At 36.3% G+C, this 20,367-nt stretch overlaps 10 protein-coding genes across 10 annotated transcripts; 5 read left to right on the top strand and 5 right to left on the bottom strand.

Annotated features, from left to right (window-relative positions):
* Positions 1-554: 554 nt before the first annotated feature.
* RHIMIDRAFT_195738 (uncharacterized protein) lies at positions 555-1,220 on the top strand (the record flags this gene model as incomplete). The annotated part of the gene is made up of 3 exons (XM_023606065.1): positions 555-765; positions 815-1,071; positions 1,122-1,220. The coding sequence occupies 3 exons, from the start codon at positions 555-557 to the stop codon at positions 1,218-1,220; spliced, it is 567 nt and encodes a 188-aa protein (XP_023471488.1).
* RHIMIDRAFT_297081 (uncharacterized protein) lies at positions 1,017-1,962 on the bottom strand (the record flags this gene model as incomplete). The annotated part of the gene is made up of 2 exons (XM_023614268.1): positions 1,017-1,718; positions 1,770-1,962. 2 exons carry the CDS (start codon positions 1,960-1,962, stop codon positions 1,258-1,260), a joined length of 654 nt encoding a protein of 217 aa, XP_023471487.1. The 3' UTR covers positions 1,017-1,257.
* A 3,264-nt stretch (positions 1,963-5,226) lies between these two features.
* RHIMIDRAFT_233199 (uncharacterized protein) lies at positions 5,227-5,569 on the top strand (the record flags this gene model as incomplete). Its single annotated transcript, XM_023607908.1, has 2 exons — positions 5,227-5,437; positions 5,505-5,569. 2 exons carry the CDS (start codon positions 5,227-5,229, stop codon positions 5,567-5,569), a joined length of 276 nt encoding a protein of 91 aa, XP_023471486.1.
* Positions 5,570-5,649: 80 nt separating this feature from the next.
* Positions 5,650-7,691, bottom strand: RHIMIDRAFT_254769 (uncharacterized protein). The gene is made up of 7 exons (XM_023611116.1): positions 7,040-7,691; positions 6,873-6,982; positions 6,615-6,814; positions 6,469-6,565; positions 5,993-6,408; positions 5,887-5,935; positions 5,650-5,831 (listed from the first exon to the last, which is right to left on the bottom strand). Exons 1-7 carry the CDS (start codon positions 7,588-7,590, stop codon positions 5,683-5,685), a joined length of 1,572 nt encoding a protein of 523 aa, XP_023471485.1. The 5' UTR covers positions 7,591-7,691; the 3' UTR covers positions 5,650-5,682.
* Positions 7,692-7,769: 78 nt separating this feature from the next.
* On the top strand, positions 7,770-9,064 carry RHIMIDRAFT_243795 (cysteine proteinase; the record flags this gene model as incomplete). The annotated part of the gene is made up of 4 exons (XM_023609982.1): positions 7,770-7,835; positions 7,893-7,996; positions 8,027-8,290; positions 8,314-9,064. 4 exons carry the CDS (start codon positions 7,770-7,772, stop codon positions 9,062-9,064), a joined length of 1,185 nt encoding a protein of 394 aa, XP_023471484.1.
* Positions 9,065-9,072: 8 nt separating this feature from the next.
* Positions 9,073-10,488, bottom strand: RHIMIDRAFT_196179 (serine-tRNA ligase; the record flags this gene model as incomplete). The annotated part of the gene is made up of 2 exons (XM_023606101.1): positions 9,073-9,306; positions 9,352-10,488. The coding sequence occupies 2 exons, from the start codon at positions 10,486-10,488 to the stop codon at positions 9,073-9,075; spliced, it is 1,371 nt and encodes a 456-aa protein (XP_023471483.1).
* Positions 10,489-10,679: 191 nt separating this feature from the next.
* RHIMIDRAFT_233195 (uncharacterized protein) lies at positions 10,680-12,180 on the top strand (the record flags this gene model as incomplete). The annotated part of the gene is made up of 3 exons (XM_023607907.1): positions 10,680-10,755; positions 10,804-11,119; positions 11,172-12,180. The coding sequence occupies 3 exons, from the start codon at positions 10,680-10,682 to the stop codon at positions 12,178-12,180; spliced, it is 1,401 nt and encodes a 466-aa protein (XP_023471482.1).
* Positions 12,181-12,327: 147 nt separating this feature from the next.
* Positions 12,328-14,871, bottom strand: RHIMIDRAFT_233194 (Mak10-domain-containing protein; the record flags this gene model as incomplete). Its single annotated transcript, XM_023607906.1, has 9 exons — positions 12,328-12,453; positions 12,501-13,202; positions 13,257-13,451; positions 13,499-13,564; positions 13,622-13,962; positions 14,014-14,140; positions 14,201-14,601; positions 14,672-14,776; positions 14,847-14,871. The coding sequence occupies 9 exons, from the start codon at positions 14,869-14,871 to the stop codon at positions 12,328-12,330; spliced, it is 2,088 nt and encodes a 695-aa protein (XP_023471481.1).
* Positions 14,872-15,680: 809 nt separating this feature from the next.
* Positions 15,681-17,347, top strand: RHIMIDRAFT_233193 (splicing factor 3A subunit 3; the record flags this gene model as incomplete). The annotated part of the gene is made up of 5 exons (XM_023607905.1): positions 15,681-15,709; positions 15,772-15,939; positions 16,000-16,172; positions 16,224-17,165; positions 17,214-17,347. The coding sequence occupies 5 exons, from the start codon at positions 15,681-15,683 to the stop codon at positions 17,345-17,347; spliced, it is 1,446 nt and encodes a 481-aa protein (XP_023471480.1).
* A 34-nt stretch (positions 17,348-17,381) lies between these two features.
* Positions 17,382-19,322, bottom strand: RHIMIDRAFT_243790 (uncharacterized protein; the record flags this gene model as incomplete). The annotated part of the gene is made up of 2 exons (XM_023609981.1): positions 17,382-18,626; positions 18,684-19,322. 2 exons carry the CDS (start codon positions 19,320-19,322, stop codon positions 17,382-17,384), a joined length of 1,884 nt encoding a protein of 627 aa, XP_023471479.1.
* Positions 19,323-20,367: the final 1,045 nt, after the last annotated feature.

The following is a 20,367-nucleotide window of genomic DNA, read 5'->3' as shown; positions in this document are numbered from 1 at the left end:
TTTTCAACTGGTCCAAACCATAGCTATTTTTTTATATTCTCATTTTCCTAATAATATCATGCTCAACCAATATTGGTTGCTAATTAATGGTTAAAGGCATAAGTAGAGAGTAGCCAACATACATCTCTTCTGCCAAGAGCACTGTGAATCCAACGTGAAAAGGCTCTGATGATGTTCACATTTGCTATAACCTATATTACTTTGTAAACGAAAGAATAGACTCTAAGCCTCTGAAATAAAAGAGTTATAATAAAAGCTCGCTTTGGATCAAAACACTTTAAACCAACAAATATAGACTTTAATAAAGATATGCACTTTATTTGCTTCTTATTTTGTAAGCATTACGACAGTTAAACAACTTCAAAGCCTCGCATATTCAACAATTGTTCTCTCCCGAAAGCATTGAAATTGTTTCCATAAAAAACAAGCTTATGATGATTTTTTGTATGCTGCTACGGTTTTCTACAAAATTATTGTTAGTTTACATCTTGGTTACTAATTTCCTGTGTAGACAGGATCTTTCAGAAAGAGCAGTCACAAAAACAGTAGCAATTATGAAAAGGGTTTTTGTGCATTTGGCTTGTTTTTTTTTCTTCAAAATTATGTCAGAACACCCTAATAAAGTAGCCTTTGAGGAAGGCGTAGGCTATGTATTAAAGTCGTGGACTGCACTCAAGTTGGCAGTTGAACAAGAATGGGGAGGAATTGAATCAGCCGAGAAAAGAGATTGGATGATCGATGTCATTGTCGATGTCTTTGGCAAACGTAAAACGTAGTGTATACTTTTAGCGGCGATAATAACATGTGCCTTTAGGTGGAAAGAAAGTAGACGTAGAAGAAATTGAGGAAATATTGGCTCAAATTATGAGTGATGAATTCCAAGTTCTCCTTGAGGATGATTCAGCGTATTATGTTGCAAAGCACTTATTTGAGTTGTATAATCAATGTATCCAGGGAAATTTTGAAGAATTACAACGTCTTCGTGAACGATATATGTCACAAAATCAGTCTGCTGCTTCCAACTGTGTAAAACAAGAAAGCGATGATGAGGTGGATGGCGATGAAAATGATGTACAGTATAGTATTGCCAAACATGTTTTCGTGTATTGACCTAAATATAGGATGAACAAGATGCTGAGGGAGATCAAGAGATGGAGGAGGCAGCCCCAGAACAGCCCACAGTGGATGAAGATGGTTGGGAAATTGTTCGTCGTAAATAAGAAGCCTTTAATAAACGTGTAAATACATCTTTATTTTTTATTTTTTCAGTGCTTGGAATTCCTTTGCGATAGTCTCTAATTCGATTTGATCCTCTGTAGGAAGTACCACCTTCTTTGGTTTATGTGCTACTTCCGTTGTAGCAGGTTTCTTTTTCTTGTTTACTTTATTCTTTTCTTCTGTCTTTGCTTTCAGCTTTTTATCATTTTTCTTTTCCACCTTTTTCTTTTCAGTCTTTTTCTCTTCTATCTTGTTCTTTTCAGTCTTTTCTTGTATGCCCGTTAACTTTTCTGTTATATCTATATTTTCATCGATCGTTTCTTTTTTCTTGGTCACAGCTTCTTCTTCTCCTTCTTCTGCCTTTTCTTTTTCTACAATAGCTGCCCAAGTTGCACCTTTACCATGTTTGATGAGTTTTTGTACACGAGCCTTGTCCTTTTCCTTCAGAGTAGGATATCCTCTAAATTGTTCAATAGGTATCTGTGTGAGCAATGTAGGTACTATGTAAATCCAATGAGTTATATTTGTCTTTATATATATTTAATAGGTACCTTTAAAGCACTTGAAGTGATACCAGGTATGTCTAGCAAGATTCTTTTTTTCTTTAGGACTTTTTCTAAAGATCTCGGCCGCACGAAGAGATTTAACAGAAATGCCCTTTTTACATGCTGCACATCGGGATTGTGTTGTCTTGGCGTATTCGATGCAATAAGTATAGATCCCTTCACTCTTTTGTTCTGTCATGTCAAAATCAAGTCAAGAAAAAAATAAAAAGGAAAAACAGTTACTTTTATATTATCGTAAGGCTAAGAAATTGTTCGGTCCGGAAAATAATTCAGTTTTTAAAGTTATGAAGCATATTGATTATTTTTGAATGTTGTCAGTACTCTTATTCATTCTCAGTAGATGTGATAGAGAAATGTAAAGTAGAATGTATGCTCTACTGTAAGATTATGCTCGAGTTATTATAATGATTATCTCATCAAACACGTCATTCATCTTGGATGGTCATTCATTACGCACTTGCAAATTTTTTGTTGACGATGAATCTTGGAATGGTGCTTTGAAACTTGCAAGCGATCCAAATTCTGAATCCATTGATCCCCACCTTCGACTTTACCAACTTCAGCAGCTTTGAACAAAGCGAGCACTACATGCATCAGAAAATACACCAGAAAATAAGCTAAATAATGTAAGTATGAAGTTATCATTAGTGATCTTTTTTGATCGAACTGACAACATAAAATTAGAATAAATAATTAATAACAACGTTTCTTTTTATCTCTTCTTCTTGAAAAGAAACAAAACAAGTTGGTAGCTTCATAAAGCCATGCTTAGCGCGACGCCACGCACTCAAGGGTTTTGTTGGAAGGCATCATAGGTAATGGGTAGATATAGCGCCCGTTGAATTGGTCTAACTTCTGGTGTATGTAGTGTTTTCCTCGAACAAAATTTCATCGTCTTTATACTTACAAATTATCTCACGCTTCCCTATTGAATGGAACTCTCCAGCAGCCATTCACAGTATATGAGCCTTCAGACTCAACTCTGTCCCTGCCATCTTATGAGCCTCCTTGTCAGAATATAGACTCAGTTGAATTTTGAAGGATGTTTATTGACAGCAGCTTTATTTAATTGTTAGTTAATTGACAATAAAAAAATATATTACACTCTTTCTAGTTTTCTGCATATTTCTTAGTTTGTGAACCTGCAAAGAAAGAAGAAGCAGAGAAAAGGAAGGTACAGACTGGTGTAACTGTCGTCTGATATAGCAGCACATTCCACCTTGTAGGTATTGAAATTAAATTTGGTTTTTTACAACAAATATCTTTATTCTATTTAGCTTTCAATAATGTAAATGTATCAAGTAATTACTTACTCTTCTAAGGTAAATAGTTAAAGTTCATAATTATCTTATTTTGGCTATTGTAGGCTGAATATATAAGAAAGATCATTTCATTGTGCTGTCTAAGATTGAATATTCATAATGAGATTATCAATGAATAATGACACATATAAAGCTCCTTTCTTTTTCTCTCTTATGTTTATTGGAAAACACATAGTCTACAATATATAAAGTTTTTATAATGCATGCAAAAAAGCGTCAAAGAAGTAACTATGTTCCTAAATCAATTGTAGTAAATCCACCTGCTTCTTGGGAGACAAGAACTACAAAAGGATTAAGAAGTGAAAGTGTAGAAGAGACAGGGACATCATCAAAGCACTCATTTGCAGCAAAAGACAGAGATAAATTCCTCATGAATGACTTATTGGAACAGTTGGAAATATGGGTTTCTGAGGACATTCGCGAGCACTATAGAGCAAACCGAAGCTTGAATGAGCTTCGCCAAAATATGTTGTCACGATCCCGATTGCCTAGAGGAATCGTTACCAATGTTGTATTCAGACTACAACTAAAGGCAACAGAGATAGAGAATTTTCTGGGAAAAAAAAAAAAAAAAAGAAAAAGAAAAGAGAAAGCACCAATACAAATGTGGAAAGATTATGTAGAAGAGTAGTTCGATAAAATTACCTATAGAGTTAAAAAGGAAATTGATAACGAAAAAGAGGCTACAGAACAGTATGGGCTCAGTGTTAGCGCCTCAGAGGAAATGCCTATAAGATCCTTCAGTACGTCTTTGCTTCCTCTTTTACGATCAGATTTATCCGTGGATATCAGAGGTGCCTTCCTAGACACTATAGATCAAGCCATGGTTTCGGTGAGTGATAATATTATTGCTTATGGCATCCATCTGTATAAGCTTGTGTTGCTTTTAAAGAATGCAGCATTCATCAACGAAGGCAACAACACCATTGTATTAGAAGAGCAATATGGTGTAAATGTTCAGGATATCCTTCCACAATCAAAGGGCATTTGAAATATGGGCGTCAATGGAAACCAAGAAAGAATAATTTGTACTCTTTTGTATGTATTACTAACGAACATAACACCTCGCAAACTTGCCTTTTTTGCTTCAAGAAGCTCCAGCATCCTTTGCGAGCTACAAGAAATGTCAAGCTGAACGTTGTGAACGGCACATTTCAATGTATTAATCCGGTGTGCCCTTCTGTTCTTGCAGATAAGGCCACCCATGCTCGTGACAGTTTAAGTGTTATGACCATAAGCTTATCTGGCCTCGCAACTCTTCTTTTCGGGGCTACACTCCCTCAGTTTGATTCAAAACGCAGTCTCTCCAAAACTACAGAATTTGAACGCCTTGCCGCTACTTTCTGAAAAAGAAACGTAGATAGGCCTATAGCCGTCGGCTGTAATACCTTTTGGGTAAGTTTTATTAAAGAACATAGATCAATAAGTTAATTTTTTATTTACTTGTTTTTTTCACTCTCCACAATCCGTCCTGGTTTGTATCCGAGAATATGTCAATTTCTTCTTTACTAATGCTATTGCTGTGTCTCAATTTGGGACTCATAGTTCATTTACCCTCTCAGTATACAATAATAGTGCCTTTCATGTGATATAATGTGACTTTAACTAATATTCGAAATTTGGGTCAATTATGTTAAGAGCTGACAGCTTTATTTATGATATATGGTTAATAAAATGTATTGATATTTATAATAAGAAACCTTACTTTTTCTAATCCTTAGGTATCTCTTTAGAAGTTAAAAATTAACCAAGGAAAAGAAAAGAGAAATAAACATACATGAGTAAATAAGTAATAGAATGTAACTGTATCATAAAGTCACATTATTTTCCATAGATTTCACATGGCATAATTTCTAAGGAAGGAGCAATGGGAGCAAATTATGGCCAATGTTATCGGTAAAAGTTTAACATGTTTCTAAATGTATAAATCGAGGTATTCATGTAGCAGTTACTAAGGACTGTCCAAAGTCAGTAGTCAGTTGAAAAAGGCAATCAATTGTTTTTTACGTCATCAAACTTCGGTGTTTAGGGCGTGCGCGTAACATTAGTCTGGTAAAATGCGCGCACCCCAGATGCTTCTGCTGAATGCAGTGTTTCCTTAGAGAGATTATTCTTCAGTCATGCCACGATTTATTCCTTTAGTCGCAGGTATCGCATTAGCCACTCTAGTCACAGTCAAGGTCCGAGATACGGTTTCAAAAGATCAAAATGATATTCAACAGCGTTTAGATAATGTGAAATCTACGCTTAATAGAGCAGTAGCTCCTTCAGTTGCCAAAAATTATGTATCTAACTCACAAAAATACGTCTCTGACAGGTTGATTCCTTCAGGTAACTAAAGAGAAAGACATTAATTTAAGCAAGTTGAAACTAATTGTTTTTATATAGTGAAGGACAGTTGGAACAACCAAGTTATTAACGCAACTCATTCGCTTGTTAAACTCGATATTGGATCTAAAGTGAAAAAGTTTGTAGATGAGCAAATCTTTAAATAAATCACAATTTATTATGCAGTGGGGTGCTTGTATTCATTATAAACAAAGATGACGATAATAGTACACATGGCTATCATCCTATTAGTTTATACTACAGTCTATATTTATATAGTACTTACCAATAAGCATATCCCATTTACTTTTGATAAAGGTTATAAAGTTCACTGGCTCTTGTTCTTCAATATCATCCATGATGTAAGAAAAGATACGACCTTGATCCAGAACGACAACTATATTGAATGGAGGGTATGAATAATTTTTATATATAATATCGAATTGACCTACAAAAATATCTATCATAGAATTTGACGTCTTTAATATCTTTTTCTGTAGGCTATTTTTTATAGATGAGCATCGAATATTTCGTTTCTTAAATTCTTATTTTCCTTACCAACGTGATCTCCATGGTTATTTCCCATGGAGGAGGAAGGTATTCACGATATATATAGCGTTCATCTTCATTTGGAAATAGCAAGTCAATCCATTCTTCAACTGCTGTCTTATTACTGTTATTAGTTACATATTCGACTTGTCTTTTATAGATGTAGATGTTCTTTTCTTTTGTCCATATTGCCATCATTGTTGCATCTTGATTTAGTTTAATGCCAGCTATCTCAATATCTTTTTCCATGTCATAGCCTTGTCGATAATAGTATTCTGGTATAAATGTTCCATTCTCGAGTTTGTATAGTCGATCTCTTTCTATTGGCATATTCTGTATAATGTCGATCCTATCTGTATAATCATAGCTAAAGAATTTATTGTCAACAGTAGAAAGGACAATGGTTTTTGTATCGGATGATAAGGCTAAGCAGCATCAGTCATTAACAAATTCAAAAAAAGGGGGAGAATACGTATAGTCCTTACCAAAGCAAATCTTGGGTGATTTATTGTTTGCTCTATCCTTATAGGTGATATGTGCAAAGCCAATGTCATCTACAGATTCATCATAATAGATGGGATGCTGATTGTAGTGGTTATTATCTTTTTTTCCAAAACTCTTTTCATCTTACCTCTTCTGTCCTGTTAGCCCACACCTTCCAACCTACACGTTCACTCAGTGTTGTATTATCAATAATTGAGATCGTCTGCTGGAACTTGGCTTCATTCTTTATGGTATTGATAGACATTACGCGATATGTATCTTTTTGAGCTGAATACAGCCTGGATAAAAGCGAGGGATACTGTTCTAATGCTTCTGGATAGGCGTAATCTAAAACATTGGCAATCATAAGCGATACGGAAATAGACAAGAGAGAATGCTTTCTTACCAAGCGGCTTTCCTAGTTCGCTTGATCTTAGTACGATTTCTATAGAGTGAGGTGCTTGCTTTATGTTGGGTGGAAGTGCAATCAAGTGAAAGTGGTACTGATCAGGATCCCTTTTTTGGAATCGTGTTATCACAGTGCTTGCTTTTATAGCAACAGGTTATTATTACCTTGAAAAGAGAATAGAATCTTCATGTAGCGTTACTGAATTGATCCAAGTTGACCCAGGCAACATAATGTCTTTGTACTCATATTGACCTGTATCGTTTGACGGGTAATACAATCTCGCATAATGTGACACAAAGTCATCCTGAACGACGTGGTATAGAATAAGAAAGTCTTGTCCTCGCTCAGTCACGCTTGATATCTGTCCAGGTAAATCATGTCTAAGGCTAGGACTCCAGTTCTGATCTCCTGTCATATTGGTCACGAGTACCGATAATGGCTTTCTGAACTGTCTAATAGAGCCTATGTTTCCATATGTGTGTGTGTGTGTGCGCGTGTGATTAGCTTTTCTAATGTGTGTTCTGTATGAACAATTACCTTTGACACCTAGTTTTAGTTTTTCGGTGCCAACTGCAAACTTTGAAGCCTCGGGTATGACCAGGGTGATATAAGCATAATCGTCTACTGTTGTCAAGATGCTTTTCTCTGCTTTCCGCTGTATTGTACTAAATGGATGTTTTGGTGTGTAAAGTATTTTGGGACGTGGATGTGGCATGTCCTGAAGTAAACTAATGAGATAAATAGTGGCAATTCCACTGAATAGTAATATTAGAGGACGCCATTGCATATTTCTATATATATTTATATATATTTTCTATAGAAAAAAAGATGTGAGTGGCAGATATTGAATACAATGCACATTTAACAAGTCACAACCTACTTTCTTTTATCATCATGGCCAAAAAGACGACAAAAAAAGAACATAAGAAAGCAACAAGAAGTCATAACAAGAGGATACATGTAATTAAAAGACATACATCTACCCTACATGACTCATATATATTCTTTCTCTTTTAGAAAGCACTTGATTCAGAAAATAATACTGAAGATCTAAATAGTCAACTCAAAAAACTGAATCTATGCACAAAGGACATTACAGGTGACGGCAATTGTCTGTTTAGGTACGCACTTAATTAAACAATGAATGATAGCAAGTCCAATATAGCTAAATACAAAAGAGCATTATCAGATCAATATTATGGAAGAGATTCCAAACATAAAGTGATTAGACAGGAAATATGCCGGTACCTGAAAGAGAATGAAGAGATCTACAAGTTTTTTGTCGAGGATGATCAATCTTTTGATAGTCATTTGAATAATATGCAACAAGACGGCACGTTTGGGGGGAATATGGAGTTGGCTGCTTTTGCCAAGTTGTATAAAGTAGACATCAAAGTATATCAACCTGGCTTAATGTAATGATAACCACAGCACATAGAGTATGGTTTATTCATCTAAGTATTATTAGATATGTCATAAAGGGGGTGGATGAAGGAGAAGAAGAAGAAGAAGAGGAAGAGTCAAAGCAAGTGTTGCATATAGCGTATCATGATTGGGAGCACTATAGCTCGGTACGTAATGTAGATGGACCATTTACGGGTCCACCTGAGATTAAAGAAGAACGTGTTCAAAAAGAACAAGACGATGAAGGAAAAGAAGAAGACGTGCTTGACTCAAAGGAAAAAGTTATATTAAATGCTTGTCCGAATGTGTCTACCTATATGATACGAAGAATGCTAAAGAAGTATAAGGGGGATACGGACAAAGTGATTGATAGATTTTATGAATTAAGAGTGACTGAAGAAGACAAAGATATTCATTTGAAAGAGAGGCTTGAAATCGATAACGATGGTAATGTTGAACGTTTACCGCTACCAGAGCAAGGAGAAGAGGAAGGCGAGGAAAAAGACATAAAAGAAAAACACATAAAAGAAAAAGATAAGGAAGAAATAGAGAAAGGCAAGGAAGAGCCAAAAAAAGAAAAAGACAAGGAAGCAGATAAAGAAACAACTGAAAAGGAAAAACCAAAGAAGATATCAGCGAGTGAGCGTAAAAAGGAAGCGAAAAGAAGACAAAAGGAAGCAAAACTCATGAAAGAGCGTGCCAAGGCAGCACGTCGAGTACAACGAGAAAAAGAAGAAGAGAAATCAACGAATGAGCCACAAACGATGAAAGAGTTGTGCATTTAATAATAAAGTTATCGTATGTACTCTGGTTCCCCAGGTAGCCACTTTCTCAGTACTCTTGGTATGCGAACAGTACCATCATCTTGTTGAAATGTTTCCAATATAGCAATAATGACTCTCGGAACAGCCATGGCGGTCCCATTGAGTGTATGACAAAACAATTGTTGGTTCTCATTATGTGCTTTTCTGTATCGAATGCCTAGTCTTCGTGATTGATAATCTGTACAGTTTGAGGTAGAAGAAATCTAAACAGTCTGTTAATCAAACGTACACTCTTTATGCTTTCATACCTCTCCCCAGCTGTTTCTTCCTGGCATCCAAGCTTCAATATCGTATTTACGATATGCACTTGCTCCCAATTCTTCTGTGGGCATATCTAAAACTCTAAAGCAAAGTCCTAGTTCACTAAAGATGTCTTCCTGTATAGATCGAATTTCCTCCATCATTTCTTCACTTTGCTCAGCTGTTGTCACCGCAAAGAACTCCACTTTAGAAAATTGATGTACTCGATAGAGACCTTTGGGTTCCACTCCTCTTCCACCGTCTTCTGTACGGAAAGCATGACCAAAGCCGACTAACTTTTGGGGTAACTGAGCCTCTTTAAAGGTCTTTTCTGCAAATTTTCCTGCCAAGGGTATTTCTGCTGTTCCAGCCAGACAGAGTTGAGATCCATTATTAGATTGTATATGATAGATTTGAGAATTTTCATCCGATCGAGGTTGAAATCCGCAACCGTAAGCGACACTAGTTCGTACGATATCAGGTGTCAATACGCCAAAGAAGCCTTTGGACACTGCTTTATGCATCGCATAGTTAATTAACGCGAGTTCTAGGAAGGCGCCCATGCCTTGAAGGTAGTAAAAACTTGATCCACTTGTGACAGCTGCTTGTTCAAGGTCGAGCAGGTTGAGGTCTGCGGTGATCTGTAGATGGTCTTTTAAATTGTTTCCTGTGCGTGGTGTGCCTACTGTCTTGAGCACTCGAGCGTTTTCTTCTGGTCCAATAGGAACATCAGGGTGTGTTGTATTAGGGATCATGAGCCCTTTGGTTAACAGCTCAGTCTCTATTTCCTTTAGGTCATCTTCGTATGCTTTTGCCTTTATTTTTATCCTTTTCCCTCTTTCGATCAAATCTTGCTTTTCTTGACCTTTAGCCGTTTTGACAGCCATAGATAGTTTATTACGTTCTGCATTCAACTCTTTTAGCTGGTTATAGATGTCGAGTCTCTTTTGATATAAAACTGCAAATTGGTCCATGTCTATTTTATTGTATTTTCTATTAAGCATATTTTGTTCAAAGACTGCCTTGTTTGATGATATGTAAGCATAGTCCAATTTAGGCTTTATCTGAAACTGTGTGTTTAAAGAACTAAGCCAACGTATACAAGGTTTTCTTATGAATGCTTGTCTTGTTTGAATTAAGAACATCTAATAGAGGGTTTTAGTTGTCAAAAAAAAAAAAAAAAAGAAACAGTCTCTTCTGTTTCTGGGGGAACTATTTTTATGATTCCGATTAGATCGACTTTAATTTAAAACAATATAAAAATAGGGAGATTTTAATTAGCTTTGTTTTTTTTTTGTTTTTTCTTTTTCTTTCTTTATCTTTATTTTTCTCTTGAATGACTCGATTAACCATTAATACTTCTTTATATACCAACAAGTCCTTTATATTTTGCTTTTATGTATCTGGTCATGGTAATAATAAGAATAAGTATAATAATGTCTTTAATAACATACAATTAGGATGGGGACATGCTACCAGAGCTATTCAAGTCATATTGGACATACTTAAATTACCTGCACATCATAAGGTTTATGTTATCTCACCAGCGTCTGATTTTATCTTTCAAGGAGTTATCAAGGAAGGTGCTATTTATAGACAAGCAGATATAGACCCTGGGGTGGTTCAGCCATTACCTTATACAGTTGACAGACATCAGACTATTTCCAATTTGAAATCATTTTTATCCAGACGTCCATCCATACTAGATCAAGAAGCAGAATGGTTAAAACAAGTAAAGGCTGATTGTGTCATTTGTGATGCACCCTTTTTACCTTGGTAAGATTATACATAAACATTACATGTAAGGTGCTTATCATTATTATTTTAGTGCTGCTGCTGCCAAAGTAGGAATCCCTGCTGCCATTTCTAGCAATTTCACATTCGATGAGGTCTTTATGGGATTATGCGAAGGAGATGGATTAGATGAAGAAATTAAATGTATGGTACAGCAAACCATAGATGATTACAGGCACGCCGATCTACTCATTCGTTTGCCTGGTGCCATCCGTATACCTTCGTTTGATAATGCTGCATCCCTTGTGCCACATACACCATTTGGTGCAACCACCTTTGCCGACGCACATAGAAAAGGTGTTGCGAATGGTAAAGTACATTTACCTTGCACCAGTGTCTCTAACGTTCAGCGTCAGCATCCTCTTCCTGGCTTTGTCCGTCGTATTATCGATGTTCCATTGGTGTTTCGCAAATACCAGACACCACGTGAACAAGTCTTGGAACAAGTTGGAATCCCAAAGGAAATTTACCAGACACACAAAATCCTCTTATTGTCCTTTGGCGGACAGCTATTAGCCAATGGAAAGTGGGGAAATAATCCCCTGCCACCAGGATGGATTTGTATTGTCTGTGCTGCCCCTGATTCAATTGAAATGCCGCCTGGTTTCTATCGGGCTGCTAAAGATGCCTATGTACCCGACTTGACGAATGCCTGTGATGTCTTGCTGGGTAAACTTGGTTATGGCACTTGCTCCGAATGTATTGGCCATCGTGTTCCTTTTGTCTATGTGTCAAGGCCTCAATTTATAGAAGAACATGGTCTCTTGAAGCTCATGAAGGACCAAGGAAGTGCAGTCGAACTATCTCGTCAAGATTTTGAAAGTGGAAATTGGGCAGATGCTATCACAAAAGCTTCGACGATGTCCGGAACATGTGATGACCTTCAACTGAGAATAGCCCATAATGGTGGTGAAGTTGCAGCATTGAATTTAGAGCGATTTGTCATTGAATGGAATCATCAAAAGGCAGTCAACAACAACCTATCTTTTACACCTTTTATCTCTTCTGACTCTCAACAAATTGCATCTTGTGCTTCCACTTAAAATCATCATGAAACATATATACAACATACATAGTTTATACCCTCTTTTTTTTGTAATTATATATATATATATATAAACATATTTAAACATTGGAAATCAAGTATATAATTTATTATTACTTTGATGTCCTAATGATTTATCTACATTCTATTTAGTGATCACAGGGAACCAAGGATGATATTTGGATACTAGTGACAGTTCATCTCCCTTGTGTTTCATATAATTCAGTCCGATATTATTAGCAACACAAGAACGCGCCATATTTTTGATATTCTAATAAAAAGTTGGTTATTACTATTCATATCACTCGAATGACTTACCTCTCTAGCATAATCTGAGCACATTTCAACATGAAGCTCATTATCGGGTATTTTTAAAACCTCATCCAACAATTTCCTAGCCTGCGTCAAGTTATCCTTGACAGCTGCTTTCATAGTACCCAAATCAAAATCATGCAGTTCAACTGTTGCAAGGTAAGACTCGTATTGCGGCACAGGAGGTGAAGCCAAGTTCAGAAATGGCTTGAATCGTTGCAAGTATCTCGTGAAGCCATCGTCAAAGACTGGCTTACGTTGGTTCCACTGTCCGGTACACTCGATGGATGCTGCTATTCTTAGTAACGCCTCTGTCATTAGGCTGGTGGCATGATTCATATAAAGTTGAGCCCGAATAAAATTAGATCGTTCAACAGTAAATCGGTCAATTCTCTCGAGTAGGAAATTACGGCTGTCCAACAAGATGCGAGTATACCACAAAATCATCGTATACTCATGTTTCCCATAGAGCTCCAACTCAAACCCCAGAAATAAAATCTTTTCAATCATTGTCATTTTGATATGGTACGCCCACGAAGAGAAGTAGTAAGGTAAATCAGTATCTTCGGAGACTACCAAGTCTTGAAACGTCTCATCTATATTCGCTGCTTCTTCTTCTAATACCTGCCACTCACCGACCATTTTACAGAGCAGTCTTCTTTGCCGAGATCTATTATGGCAATTGATTCTAAATAATTCTAAAAATACCTTATATGACGTAAACAGATGTTGCCCAAACCCTAGTGTGTGTGTTTATGTTACCATTGATATTCTATCCAAAAAAGTTTTCAAGACTTGATGGGCTTGTACCAACTTGTCTGAGTTCATTCCAATCGGTAACTTGCAGTTGGATGTTAACCAATACGGAGGTGGTTGTACTGTCTCTTCTACAGATTTGAGGATCAAATAAGAGATACTTTGAGTGCCAAACACACGTTGATTATGAAAGAGTATTGTCTATTGAATATTAATATGAGCATCGCCATGCATCATGCTCATCTTACATTCAGCTTGGATCTTGAAAAAGCATCTGCGTAGGGCGTTTTTGATCCAAAGGCATCAAAAAAGTTCTATAAAAGAGATGAATATACTAGTTTTTTTTTTTCTTTTTTATATTATAAACAAACCATTAGGGAAGTAACAGAAGGGTAATCAGTTACATCACAAATAGACCAGAGACGTTGAATAAGCTGTGAAAATGATGCGTATGACTTCTCTTTTGATTCTAGCTCCACAGGCCGAGGAGGTGTCTGAGAGGTGAGCTTTCGACTGATGTTTGGATCAAACGCGCCTTTTACTTCGCGTGCAGGTGACAAATCAACAGCATTTAATAACTTTGCAAGCTCAGATAGTTCCGTCTTTGCTCTTGCCAAATGAGGCGCTTCATTCTGCGATAAGTAGATGAGTGATAAAAGATATGATTTACGAATCTTGATCCTATTCAAAAGAGCTTGTATCGCAGCAGTGTCTAATGAGAGGAACTTAGCCTAAATACATCCATATCTCATATCTTCCTTACTCTTGTCTTGTTGTTCAGTGATTCGGGTAAGGTTCATGATGGATGTATCAAGATCATTCAGGATACAAACATCAGGAAGTTGGCCATTGAACGATAAACCGAACAGATTGGTTGTAAAGTCTTCTTCCTAAGGTACAGTGTATATGCTTAAATTCTCTCTCTTCTTTCTCTATAATAATAATCTTACTTCATAGACATTTCCTTGTGTCATCTCTGTCCAGATATAATTACAGCATTTTATAGTAGCCAATACATATATCCTCAGAGCACTATAGGCTATATCCTCTATACTCATTGATGTAACAACACTAGATGATAATTCATTGAGGGACTTCATATGGTGAAAGTAAATACATGTATAGACAGTCTGAGAGAGTGAATGACCAGCTAACCAGGCTATTTCTCTTGTAACAAGATTATCCATCACGTCCAACGTTTCTTCAGCTGACATTCTTCTCGAAATGTCAAATGGTTCTTGTTCACTCACAATGACACCTGTATCCATTCGTGGATCCATGATTTCAATTGCACTCATCGCTTCAAACAAGGTGAATGACTTTAAATGAACCAATTGTCCATCCTTAAATTCTGTAAGCATACACACACATAGTTATCAGTTCCAAGTAATAATATCATTTGTAAAAAGAAGAGGTCTTACCACTGGTCGCCTCATCCAAGAACTCTGTAATGTCCTTCCACTGAGGTAACAGCTGTCGTTCTTCTTCTTCATCAGGCACATTAATGTTTAAATCAAAAAGAGCATCTATTTTTTTTCTTTTTTCTTTAATTTTAAGAAATTAAAAGTAAAACACTTTTTATTTTATTTTATGTACCTTGCAGATGACCAAAGTTATCCATGATTATTGTTAGTAAGAGAAAAAAAAGGTGCAAGGAGGTTACACTGTTCTATGGTGAAGGTTAGTTTTATGCAAGTCACGACTAGAAGCACACCTTTGCGGTGCTTCAGCCGTGATATTCTATCTCTATATTTCGTACAAAAGCGTACTGAAGATTTATTTGACCAACAGCTTTTGATTTGTTTCTGACACTGATCTTATTGTCCTTTCCATGATTTGGGTTATGATGCTGTTTTTATCTTGAGAAGGATTATCTTTTATGTTCTATTTAATCTGACTTATCATTGAAAGTGTGTACACATTGTCTTATATGAACTCGCTCTATTTATACTGATTACAGTTGTCAGTTATAAGAAGACGTTGCTCTACGACACTTTCAGCTATAGGCAATCGCCTTTCTTCATTATGATTATATTCTCAGGTATACTGTTGAGTTGTTCGAGCATTTACACCTATGATTCATGCTGTTTCTTTTACTCTTTGTCCTTCCTCAGTCACCAAATCAAACAACTTTTCTATTTACTGTGGGAGTATATTTTCTACATAAACCTCTCGTTCTAGCTTTAGTCACCTTCTCATGGCCACACTGTGCACATAGCTTGTTTAGAAAGTGGACATGGCCAGATCTGATCCTTGCTTAGCAAACAGCCGAGTTTACACCACGCAAAAAGGTTCTGATTGCTCAAATTTTATTGGCCAAAGTTTAGAGAGAGAAAATGACAGAGGAAGAGAAGTGGCTGAGTTCCATTTCTTTTTTCCTTTCTTCAGTTGTATTTTTGCCCTCCCTACTACACACAAAAATATCATACAATGGAAAACATTCTCGAAAAGCAAAGAAGGTAAGATATAATATTGATGTTTTTAAAACTAAAAGAGAACAATTAACACCTTCTTTAAAAAGTGCTCATGAAGAGATTGAACGTCTTGAACAGGCCATTGTTGATACGTACATGGAAGATGCAAAAACACATCGCGAACGACTTTATAACGAACATTTAGTAGATAAATACTTGACTCGTATTGCTGAAAAAAGCCAATACTTGCTTGAATTGTATCAAGATAAAGATGGGTAATTATTTACATGAATCTTTTTTTTACGACAAAGATTGATCTTTTTTTTTTTCTATAGTCAACGTCTTGAAGAAATGCGAGCACTTTCTGGACCCAACGAATTCAGTGAGTTTTATGAACGTCTCAAGGATATCAAAGATCATCATCGCAAATTTCCTAATGAACCTGCTGAACCTTTGGAGACTGACTTTATTCAATCAAACCAAGAAAAGGAAGAAGAAGACTATGAAGGTAAAGAAAATAGAAAAAATGTAGACAATATCTCCTAATCATTCTGTTTAGAATTGGAAAAATTATTCTCTGGTGAAGAAAACCTTGGTCGATACCTTGATTTGAATACACTTCATATATTGTACATCAATTTGAAAGGCGTCAAAAAATTAGATTATCTGCAATACCTTGATGAATTTGACGATTTTGCTACAATTTATCCCAAGTCAATCAAGTCGAACGAAGAATATAAGCAATACCTCAACCAAATTTACGACTATTTACGTGGATTCTTCCGTCGTGCAAGACCATTGTATGATTTGAACAAGTTGGATAACACAGCCAAAGAAGAATTCGAAAAGAAATGGGAAGCACACGAATTAGAAGGCTGGAAGGATGTGATTGCCAATACAGATCAAAGCTTGTTTTGTGCTGCTTGTCAAAAACAATTCACAAAATCTAGTGTATATGACGCTCATCTTACGGGAAAGAAGCATATCAAGGCTCAAAAGAAACTGGAGGAAGATCAATCGACACAGAAACCAAATGGAAACGGTCATCATCCTATGAATGGTGATAAACGAAAGACTACTGCATTGAAAGAATTTTTGATAAAGAAATATGCAGAAGAATTGAACAACTTTAGAGAAGAAACAAAAGCCAATGTTGAACGAAAACAGGCATTGACTGATAGAGAACGTGCGTTAGAACAAGAACAAGAGCAGATTGAATTGATTGAAGAAGATTCAGATGATGAAGATAATGAAAGAATATATAATCCACTTAAATTACCTCTTGGTTGGGATGGTAAGCCTATTCCCTACTGGCTTTACAAACTACATGGTCTTGGCGTAGAATATCCATGTGAAATTTGTGGCAATTATGTGTATATGGGTAGAAAGGCATTTGATAAGCACTTTCAAGAGTGGAGACACGCTCATGGTATGAGATGTTTGGGTATCCCAAACACACGTCAATTTCATGAAATCACAAAGATTGCCGATGCTTATGCTTGTAAGTAATATTGATATCAAAAACAACTGGTATTAATATCAATCATAGTATACGAGAAACAAAAGAGAGAAGGTATAACTGAAGAAGCAAGAGCTGAAACAATAGAAGAGTTTGAAGATAATGAAGGCAATGTGTATAACAAGAAGACATATGAAGATTTAAAGAGACAGGGTATTCTTTAACTGTCTTAATAAACTGCACTTTTTTTTTTTATTTTCATGACTCTTCAAAATGTGTAAACACTTCTCCATTTTGAATTCTTTTTACTGCTTCTAAACCTTCCAATACAGCAGGACCAGGACACTTGTCAGGCGCAAAATGAACAACAAAATCTCCAGGTATGTATCTCTTGGGGAGTGTGTTGAAGGTATGATCATCATTATCGAGCAAGAGAACATGAGATTTGTGCTTGTCAAGTTGAATCAATTCCCACATGGCGCCTTGCTCATAAGAAGGAGACTGGTTATACCACTTTTTAAAGTTTTGAACATCCTTTAAGAAAGTTTGAGCCCACTTTGTGTTGCGCATGAAAAAGACACCAGCATTGATCATCTTGTCACGGGTAGGTTTAGCAATGACCAAATCAATGTTCTCTTCAAACTTTTCGGGGCCACCAGGGTATTTGCTTCGAAGATCATCAAGAATGCCTTGAACGGTGTGCTTGGGGTTCATAATGACAGCGTCCATATCCAGCCAAAATATCCATTCATATTTTGGTAGCACTTTCTGTACCACATCAATCTTTCCCCAAACAGTCCTTCTCTTTTCAGTACGAATATCTTGTTGAGCATATTCAGTTGATCGAGCAACAAAAGCATAATTATGAGCCAAGGCATATTCGCGCTTGTTATCAGCAGCAGGTGGAGCAGCCTTCTCCATACAAGAATCAGGGTAGATAAAAGAAGAGGTGACAACGGCAATATCTGGCTTGTCGATGGCCTTACAAATAGAAGCTGCTTCAAGACGCAATTTTTGAGTCAAAGAAACAAAATCAGCATCTTGATACACATTAGCAACAGATACAGTCAAGTCAGGAACTGTTTCAACATTATTACTCCAGGTGATCATACGGTTTTGCTCGCCCAAGAAGACAGGGAATTTAAAGAATTCGCTCAATCGATCACCTTCAGATTCGGATTCGATAATCTTTCTTTGAAGTTCAACTGCCTTGTTTAAGCGATAAAAGCTCACCAACAAAGAAGAGTCTGATGCAGAGTCTGTGATATCAGCAATATCAGACTCATATTCCCACAGTTTATCAAATGCACTAGAACCAGCCACAACTACATTTTTCAACTGAGGGTTAAACCAGACCATATCAGTGCCTGATGTTGTAGCAAGCAAATTATTCTTTTCTTTGTCGATTGTTTGTTGAATGTAGCTTAGATGAGTAAAAGAATAACCATCTTGAACGACGAGGTAATCAAAAGTGATTTCATTTCGCTTGAGATAGTCCTTTGCCTATATATGTATCATAGTTAGAGAAAGCCCCCCTTCTTCAAATATGTGTGTCCTTACCCATCTCAAGACTGCATCTTGATCATATGCATCCGTTTTTACTTTAACAAAGTCATTCCATTCCATCTTTTCAGTTTCATACATACGACGCTCGGCAGACTTTGCTTTTGGCAAATCACCATACAGCCAGAACAAGTACTGGATTCCCTTATCTCTCTTCATACAGGGTTCCAAGTTATCTTGTAATCCAAAATAGGTGTTCCTTATTAATTGACGGCGACTTGCATTACCCACTCGAGAGGCTATGATAATAAAATATTTATAATGACTATTCTTGGCTATTGTGGGTTTCTCTATTATCAGATCTGGCTTTGGCTGAACTGGGGGTTTTTGTCCTTGAATAGGTTTGTCATAAGTAGATTCTATGTCATCTTGAGCGGTAGTTGGTTCATCATCTATCACTTCATCTTCTACAACTGGTTCCACTGGTCTATATTTTTTGTCTGCTAATTGATCTTCTTGAGAGACATTATTCACTTCATTAGAGACTCTATCTAGATCCGAATTGAACCACAATACAAAGAATACGACAAACAGTAGTAGTAAAAAGACTGTTCTCTTTCTTCTGCCTAGACGAGCTCCACCAAATAATGAGTCATTCCTTGTGTTATTCGGAAATGGGAGATCTGATGAGGCCATATTTAGTTAAGCAAAGGAAATCCAAGGAAAAAAAGAGAAAGAAAGAAAGAGAGAGAGAGAGAGAGAGAGAGAGAGGGTGAATAGGGCTGAAGAAACCTTTTAAAGCCTTGTGGCAACAAAATAAAAAATTAAAAAGCTAAGAGGCTGAGTTTACCGGCACTTTAAGATAAAAATAAATCTTATCAGTTTCTTAAATCCATACTACTGCCTGGCTTCATAGCAAAGCTTGATAAATTTGTTGTCATGGACGCATGTTTCCAAGGATTCTCTGCTTATTACAGAAATGATAAATATAATAAAGCATACCTAATTCTTTTTTTTTCCTTGATTTTGCTTAAAGCCATTTTTACAAGCTGTCATTTGCTTCCAATGGTCCCTGGCCTCAGCTGTATGCGGAAATATAACAATAAAAGATACTATTTTCAGAAGCAAGTGCTGCCCTGACTTGTTCTATTAATGAAGATTACTGTAAATTTCCACTATTAAGTTATTACAGTCAATCTGCTCTTTTTGCTATATCACATGTCGGGTTGTGAATTACTAATTTATATACTAAGCCTTACTTTGTTTAATGGGCTCCTCAACATGTTTCTCATTAATAGAGAGTCTCGTCGACTACTTTGCCATAACTCAAATATAGCAAGTATATAAATAATCACTAAATATTATACACATATATCTTCATAAAAAATGACAGGCCATTGTTTCTAAATTAAATCACAAATAGCCTTGACAAACTTTTGTTTTGCATTCACTAAATACATTCTCACTAATCCCACTGTAGCTTGGGTTACAGTAAGCTATTCAGTGTTAAGTTGATCAGCGATGCGTAATAAGGGCGTGGCTGTATCTATTGGCATTGGTACAGTTCTGATGCTGTGCATATCTTCAATATAGTAACTTGAAGCGTTTTAGAAAAAGTATTTATTTTCAAAATAAATAAAGACAATAGTGAAAGTCGTTTCAAAAAACAAATTTATTTATTAAAGGTTATCCCAAAAGCCAATGCTTTGCACCAAAGAAAACCTAAAAGAGAAAAAAAAAA

This window comes from Rhizopus microsporus (genome assembly GCF_002708625.1).
Source record: "Rhizopus microsporus ATCC 52813 unplaced genomic scaffold scaffold_1, whole genome shotgun sequence".
In the NCBI taxonomy this organism is placed as follows: domain Eukaryota; kingdom Fungi; phylum Mucoromycota; class Mucoromycetes; order Mucorales; family Rhizopodaceae; genus Rhizopus; species Rhizopus microsporus.
Note: the sequence above shows the minus strand (reverse complement) of the source record. Positions and strands in the feature narration are given on the sequence as shown.